At 50.2% G+C, this 7,967-nt stretch overlaps 1 protein-coding gene across 1 annotated transcript in view; it reads left to right on the forward strand.

Moving 5' to 3' along the window:
• Window positions 1-7,640, forward strand: part of LOC129849462 (receptor-type tyrosine-protein phosphatase beta-like) — a gene marked incomplete at its 5' end in the record, with an annotated part of 29,905 nt that extends 22,265 nt beyond the window's left edge. Inside the window, 2 exons of the mRNA XM_055916288.1 lie at window positions 3,803-3,906; window positions 7,038-7,640. Coding sequence (XP_055772263.1) covers window positions 3,803-3,906; window positions 7,038-7,220 — 287 coding nt within the window. The remainder of the gene's footprint in view (window positions 1-3,802; window positions 3,907-7,037) is intronic.
• Window positions 7,641-7,967: the final 327 nt, after the last annotated feature.

The raw sequence follows: 7,967 nt of genomic DNA on the forward strand, positions 1-7,967 counted from the left end.
GGAGGTAGGAAGGTAGAGGAGACAGGAGGTAGGAAGGTAGAGGAGACAGGAGGAAGGAAGGTAGAGGAGACAGGAGGCAGGAAGGTAGAGGAGACAGGGGGCTGGAAGGTAGAGGAGACAGGAGGTAGGAAGGTAGAGGAGACAGGGGGCTGGAAGGTAGAGGAGACAGGAGGTAGGAAGGTAGAGGAGACAGGGGGCAGGAAGGTAGAGGAGACAGGAGGTAGGAAGGTAGAGGAGACAGGAGGTAGGAAGGTAGAGGACACAGGGGGCAGGAAGGTAGAGGAGACAGGAGGTAGGAAGGTAGAGGAGACAGGAGGTATGAAGGTAGAGGAGACAGGAGGTAGGAAGGTAGAGGAGACAGGAGGCAGGAAGGTAGAGGAGACAGGAGGCAGGAAGGTAGAGGAGACAGTGGGCTGGAAGGTAGAGGAGACAGGAGGTAGGAAGGTAGAGGAGACAGGGGGCTGGAAGGTAGAGGAGACAGGAGGTAGGAAGGTAGAGGAGACAGGGGGCAGGAAGGTAGAGGAGACAGGAGGTAGGAAGGTAGAGGAGACAGGAGGTAGGAAGGTAGAGGAGACAGGAGGTAGGAAGGTAGAGGAGACAGGAGGTAGGAAGGTAGAGGAGACAGGGGGCAGGAAGGTAGAGGAGACAGGAGGTAGGAAGGTAGAGGAGACAGGAGGTAGGAAGGTAGAGGAGACAGGAGGTAGGAAGGTAGAGGAGACAGGAGGTAGGAAGGTAGAGGAGACAGGGGGCTGGAAGGTAGAGGAGACAGGAGGTAGGAAGGTAGAGGAGACAGGGGGCTGGAAGGTAGAGGAGACAGGAGGTAGGAAGGTAGAGGAGACAGGAGGTAGGAAGGTAGAGGAGGCAGGAAGGTAGAGGAGACAGGAGGTAGGAAGGTAGAGGAGACAGGAGGTAGGAAGGTAGAGGAGACAGGAGGTAGGAAGGTAGAGGAGACAGGGGGTATGAAGGTAGAGGAGACAGGAGGTAGGAAGGTAGAGGAGGCAGGAAGGTAGAGGAGACAGGGGGCAGGAAGGTAGAGGAGACAGGAGGTAGGAAGGTAGAGGAGACAGGAGGCAGGAAGGTAGAGGAGACAGGAGGTAGGAAGATAGAGGAGACAGGGGGTAGGAAGGTAGAGGAGACAGGAGGTAGGAAGGTAGAGGAGACAGGAGGTAGGAAGGTAGAGGAGACAGGGGGTATGAAGGTAGAGGAGACAGGAGGTAGGAAGGTAGAGGAGACGGGGAGCAGGAAGGTAGAGGAGACAGGGGGCAGGAAGGTAGAGGAGACAGGGGGCTGGAAGGTAGAGGAGACAGGAGGTAGGAAGGTAGAGGAGACAGGGGGTAGGAAGGTAGAGGAGACAGGAGGTAGGAAGGTAGAGGAGACAGAAGGTAGGAAGGTAGAGGAGACAGGGGGCAGGAAGGTCGAGGAGACAGGAGGCAGGAAGGTAGAGGAGACAGGGGGTATGAAGGTAGAGGAGACAGGGGGTATGAAGGTCGAGGAGACAGGGGGCAGAAAGGTCGAGGAGACAGGGGGTAGGAAGGTAGAGGAGACAGGGGGTATGAAGGTCGAGGAGACAGGGGGCAGAAAGGTCGAGGAGACAGGGGGTATGAAGGTCGAGGAGACAGGGGGCAAGAAGGTAGAGGAGACAGGGGGCAGGAAGGTTCAGGAGACAGGAGGTAGGAAGGTAGAGGAGACAGGAGGCAGGAAGGTAGAGGAGACAGGGGGTATGAAGGTAGAGGAGACAGGGGGTATGAAGGTCGAGGAGACAGGGGGTATGAAGGTCGAGGAGACAGGGGGCAAGAAGGTAGAGGAGACAGGGGGCAGGAAGGTTCAGGAGACAGGAGGTAGGAAGGTAGAGGAGACAGGAGGCAGGAAGGTAGAGGAGACAGGGGGTATGAAGGTCGAGGAGACAGGGGGCAGGAAGGTATAGGAGACAGGGGGCAGGAAGGTCGAGGAGACAGGGGGAAGGAAGGTAGAGGAGACAGGGGGTATGAAGGTCGAGGAGACAGGGGGCAGGAAGGTAGAGGAGACAGGGGGCAGGAAGGTAGAGGAGACAGGAGGTAGGAAGGTAGAGGAGACAGGGGGTATGAAGGTAGAGGAGACAGGGGGTATGAAGGTAGAGGAGACAGGGGGTATAAAGGTCGAGGAGACAGGGGGCAGGAAGGTCGAGGAGACAGGGGGCAGGAAGGTCGAGGAGACAGGGGGCAGGAAGGTAGAGGAGACAGGAGGTAGGAAGGTAGAGGAGACAGGGGGCAGGAAGGTAGAGGAGACAGGGGATAAAGGTCGAGGAGACAGGGGGCAGGAAGGTAGAGGAGACAGGGGGTATGAAGGTAGAGGAGACAGGGGGTATAAAGGTCGAGGAGACAGGGGGCAGGAAGGTAGAGGAGACAGGGGGCAGGAAGGTCGAGGAGACAGGGGACAGGAAGGTAGAGGAGACAGGAGGTAGGAAGGTAGAGGAGACAGGGGGCAGGAAGGTAGAGGAGACAGGGGGTATGAAGGTCGAGGAGACAGGGGGCAGGAAGGTAGAGGAGACAGGGGGTATGAAGGTAGAGGAGACAGGGGGCAGGAAGGTAGAGGAGACAGGAGGCAGGAAGGTAGAGGAGACAGGAGGTAGGAAGGTAGAGGAGACAGGGGGCAGGAAGGTAGAGGAGACAGGAGGCAGGAAGGTAGAGGAGACAGGAGGTAGGAAGGTAGAGGAGACAGGAGGTAGGAAGGTAGAGGAGACAGTGGGCAGGAAGGTAGAGGAGACAGGGGGTATGAAGGTCGAGGAGACAGGGGGCAGGAAGGTAGAGGAGACGGGGGGCAGGAAGGTCGAGGAGACAGGGGGCAGGAAGGTAGAGGAGACAGGGGGTATGAAGGTAGAGGAGACAGGGGGTATGAAGGTCGAGGAGACAGGGGGCAGGAAGGTAGAGGAGACAGGGGGCAGGAAGGTCGAGGAGACAGGGGGCAGGAAGGTAGAGGAGACAGGGGGTATGAAGGTCGAGGAGACAGGGGGCAGGAAAGTAGAGGAGACAGGGGGTATGAAGGTAGAGGAGACAGGGGGCAGGAAGGTAGAGGAGACGGGGGGCAGGAAGGTCGAGGAGACAGGGGGCAGGAAGGTCGAGGAGACAGGAGGCAGGAAGGTAGAGGAGACAGGAGGTAGGAAGGTAGAGGAGACAGGAGGTAGGAAGGTAGAGGAGACAGGGGGCAGGAAGGTAGAGGAGACAGGGGGTATGAAGGTCGAGGAGACAGGGGGCAGGAAGGTAGAGGAGACAGGGGGTATGAAGGTAGAGGAGACAGGGGGCAGGAAGGTAGAGGAGACGGGGGGCAGGAAGGTCGAGGAGACAGGGGGCAGGAAGGTTGAGGAGACAGGGGGCAGGAAGGTAGAGGACACAGGGGGCAGGAAGGTAGAGGAGACAGGGGATAAAGGTCGAGGAGACAGGGGGCAGGAAGGTAGAGGAGACAGGGGGTATGAAGGTAGAGGAGACAGGGGGCAGGAAGGTAGAAGAGACGGGGGGCAGGAAGGTAGAGGAGACAGGGGGCAGGAAGGTCGAGGAGACAGGGGGCAGGAAGGTAGAGGAGACAGGGGGCAGGAAGGTCGAGGAGACAGGGGGCAGGAAGGTATTGGAGACAGGGGGTATGAAGGTCGAGGAGACAGGGGGCAGGAAGGTAGAGGAGACAGGGGGCTGGAAGGTCGAGGAGACAGGGGGTATGAAGGTCGAGGAGACAGGGGGCAGGAAGATAGAGGAGACAGGGGGCAGGAAGGTAGAGGAGACAGAGATCAACCGATCAATGAATCAATCGTAAATGTTCCCTCTCTTCCTCCCAGACCCATCCAGACTGCGGAACATGCATTGTTTCCCCCAGAGTTCCTCATCCATCTCCTGTTCCTGGACCTTCCCTGACTCACACTGGGACTCTTATACCGTGGAGGTAATGTAACTCTTATACCGTGGAGGTAATGTAACTCCTATACCGTGGAGGTAATGTAACTCCTATACCGTGGAGGTAATGTAACTCCTATACCGTGGAGGTAATGTAACTCCTATACCGTGGAGGTAATGTAACTCCTATACCGTGGAGGTAATGTAACTCTTATACCGTGGAGGTAATGTAACTCCTATACCGTGGAGGTAATGTAACTCCTATACCGTGGAGGTAATGTAACTCCTATACCGTGGAGGTAATGTAACTCCTATACCGTGGAGGTAATGTAACTCCTATACCGTGGAGGTAATGTAACTCTTATACCGTGGAGGTAATGTAACCCCTATACCGTGGAGGTAATGTAACTCCTATACCGTGGAGGTAATGTAACTCCTATACCGTGGAGGTAATGTAACTCTTATACCGTGGAGGTAATGTAACTCTTATACCGTGGAGGTAATGTAACTCCTATACCGTGGAGGTAATGTAACTCCTATACCGTGGAGGTAATGTAACTCCTATACCGTGGAGGTAATGTAACTCCTATACCGTGGAGGTAATGTAACTCCTATACCGTGGAGGTAATGTAACTCCTATACCGAGGAGGTAATGTAACTCCTATACCGTGGAGGTAATGTAACTCCTATACCGTGGAGGTAATGTAACTCCTATACCGTGGAGGTAATGCAACTCCTATACCGTGGAGGTAATGCAACTCCTATACCGTGGAGGTAATGCAACTCCTATACCGTGGAGGTAATGTAACTCCTATACCGTGGAGGTAATGCAACTCCTATACCGAGGAGGTAATGTAACTCCTATACCATGGAGTTAATGTAACTCCTATACCGTGGAGGTAATGCAACTCCTATACCGTGGAGGTAATGCAACTCCTATACCGTGGAGGTAATGTAACTCCTATACCTTGGAGGTAATGCAACTCCTATACCGTGGAGGTAATGCAACTCCTATACCGTGGAGGTAATGTAACTCCTATACCGTGGAGGTAATGTAACTCCTATACCGTGGAGGTAATGTAACTCCTATACCGTGGAGGTAATGTAACTCCTATACCGTGGAGGTAATGTAACTCCTATACCGTGGAGGTAATGTAACTCCTATACCGTGGAGGTAATGTGACTCCTATACCGTGGAGGTAATGTAACTCCTATACCGTGGAGGTAATGCAACTCCTATACCGTGGAGGTAATGTAACTCCTATACCGTGGAGGTAATGTAACTCCTATACCGTGGAGGTAATGTAACTCCTATACCGTGGAGGTAATGTAACTCCTATACCGTGGAGGTAATGTGACTCCTATACCGTGGAGGTAATGCAACTCCTATACCGTGGAGGTAATGCAACTCCTATACCGTGGAGGTAATGTAACTCCTATACCGTGGAGGTAATGTAACTCCTATACCGTGGAGGTAATGTAACTCCTATACCGTGGAGGTAAAGTAACTTCTATACCTTGGAGGTAATGTAACTTCTATACCTTGGAGGTAATGTAACTTCTTTACCGTGGAGGTAATGTAGCATCCCTCACAAACACTCCCTTTATGTCTTGTCTTCTTCTTGTTCTAAAAGTTGAGGTCAGGGTGTCTGATACCATTTCTCCAACTTTACTGAAGGCATTGCAGGGCTATAGGATACCGTGTCAGTTGTAATGCCTTCAACTGAAATGTGTCTTCCTCATTTAACCCTCTGAATCAGAGAGGTGCGGTGGGGCTGCCTTAATTAACATCCACGCCTTGTTCAGGGCAGAACAACAGTTTTTTTCCCTTGGACACCCCTTTAACGGTGGATTCGGCTATTTCAGCAACACCCGTTGCTGACAGGTGTATAAAATCGAGCACACAGCCATGTGATCTCCATTGACGGCAGGTAGCCTAGTGGTTAGAGCGTTGGACTAGTAACCGAAAGTTGACAGTATGTTGAATACATGGAGTGGACTAGTCAGTTGTCAGTATGTTGAATACATGGAGTGGACTATTCAGTTGTCAGTATGTTGAATATATGGAGTGGACTATTCAGTTGTCAGTATGTTGAATACATGGAGTGGACTAGTCAGTTGTCAGTATGTTGAATACATGGAGTGGACTAGTCAGTTGTCAGTATGTTGAATACATGGAGTGGACTAGTCAGTTGTCAGTATGTTGAATACATGGAGTGGACTAGTCAGTTGTCAGTATGTTGAATACATGGAGTGGACTAGTCAGTTGTCAGTATGTTGAATACATGGAGTGGACTAATCAGTTGTCAGTATGTTGAAAACATGGAGTGGACTACAGTAATCAGTTGTCAGTATGTTGAATACATGGAGTGGACTAGTCAGTTGTCAGTATGTTGAAAACATGGAGTGGACTACAGTAATCAGTTGTCAGTATGTTGAATACATGGAGTGGACTATTCAGTTGTCAGTATGTTGAATACATGGAGTGGACTACAGTAATCAGTTGTCAGTATGTTGAATACATGGAGTGGACTAGTCAGTTGTCAGTATGTTGAATACATGGAGTGGACTATTCAGTTGTCAGTATGTTGAATACATGGAGTGGACTAGTCAGTTGTCAGTATGTTGAATACATGGAGTGGACTATTCAGTTGTCAGTATGTTGAATACATGGAGTGGACTACAGTAATCAGTTGTCAGTATGTTGAATACATGGAGTGGACTAATCAGTTGTCAGTATGTTGAATACATGGAGTGGACTATTCAGTTGTCAGTATGTTGAATACATGGAGTGGACTACAGTAATCAGTTGTCAGTATGTTGAATACATGGAGTGGACTACAGTAATCAGTTGTCAGTATGTTGAATACATGGAGTGGACTAGTCAGTTGTCAGTATGTTGAATACATGGAGTGGACTACAGTAATCAGTTGTCAGTATGTTGAATACATGGAGTGGACTAGTCAGTTGTCAGTATGTTGAATACATGGAGTGGACTACAGTAATCAGTTGTCAGTATGTTGAATACATGGAGTGGACTAATCAGTTGTCAGTATGTTGAATACATGGAGTGGACTATTCAGTTGTCAGTATGTTTAATACATGGAGTGGACTACAGTAATCAGTTGTCAGTATGTTTAAAACATGGAGTGGAGTACAGTAATGTGCACTACCCTCCAGGTGCGTCAGCAGGACAGCTGGGAGCTGGTGTACGCCCTGCGTCTGGCCCGGGATAGTACCTTACTGAGCCTGGAGAACCTACAGCCTTACAGGAGCTACAACGTGGCTGTCAGAGTGGCCTCCGCTGGACTCAGCAGCCCCGCCGTGGAGGAGAACGTGGTCACCATGATCGACCGTGAGTAACTACCTGTACCGGCTGACAACCGGAGTTCTATCATAGACCCCATCCAAGAGTTTCTCTGCTGTAAGATCCAGACCCACAATCACCATGACAACAAACCAATTCACCACACAGAACCACCACACCAGATGACACAAAAACAACATCCGAGTGACACAATGGTTGGTGGGATTTAGCTGTCCCAACACGCACTCACTGCTGACATGTGACCTGTTACATGACATGTTAAATGACCTGTTAAATGACCTTCTAAATGACCTGTTAAATGACCTGTTAAATGACCTGCTAAATGACCTGTTAAATGACCTGTTAAATGACCTGTTAAATGACCTGTTAAATGACCTGCTAAATGACCTGTTAAATGACCTGCTAAATGACCTGTTAAATGACCTGTTAAATGACCTGATAAATTACCTTCTAAATGACCTGCTAAATGACCTGTTAAATGACCTGATAAATTACCTGCTAAATGACCTGTTAAATGACCTGTTAAATGACCTGTTAAATGACCTGATAAATGACCTGTTAAATGACCTGTTAAATGACCTGATAAATGACCTGCTAAATGACCTGCTAAATGACCTGTTAAATGACCTGTTAAATGACCTGTTAAATGACCTGCTAAATGACCTGTTAAATGACCTGCTAAATGACCTGTTAAATGACCTGCTAAATGACCTGTTAAATGACCTGCTAAATGACCTGTTAAATGACCTGTTAAATGACCTGCTAAATGACCTGTTAAATGA

The sequence above is a fragment of the Salvelinus fontinalis genome, unplaced genomic scaffold, assembly GCF_029448725.1.
Source record: "Salvelinus fontinalis isolate EN_2023a unplaced genomic scaffold, ASM2944872v1 scaffold_1467, whole genome shotgun sequence".
Lineage (NCBI taxonomy): Eukaryota > Metazoa > Chordata > Actinopteri > Salmoniformes > Salmonidae > Salvelinus > Salvelinus fontinalis.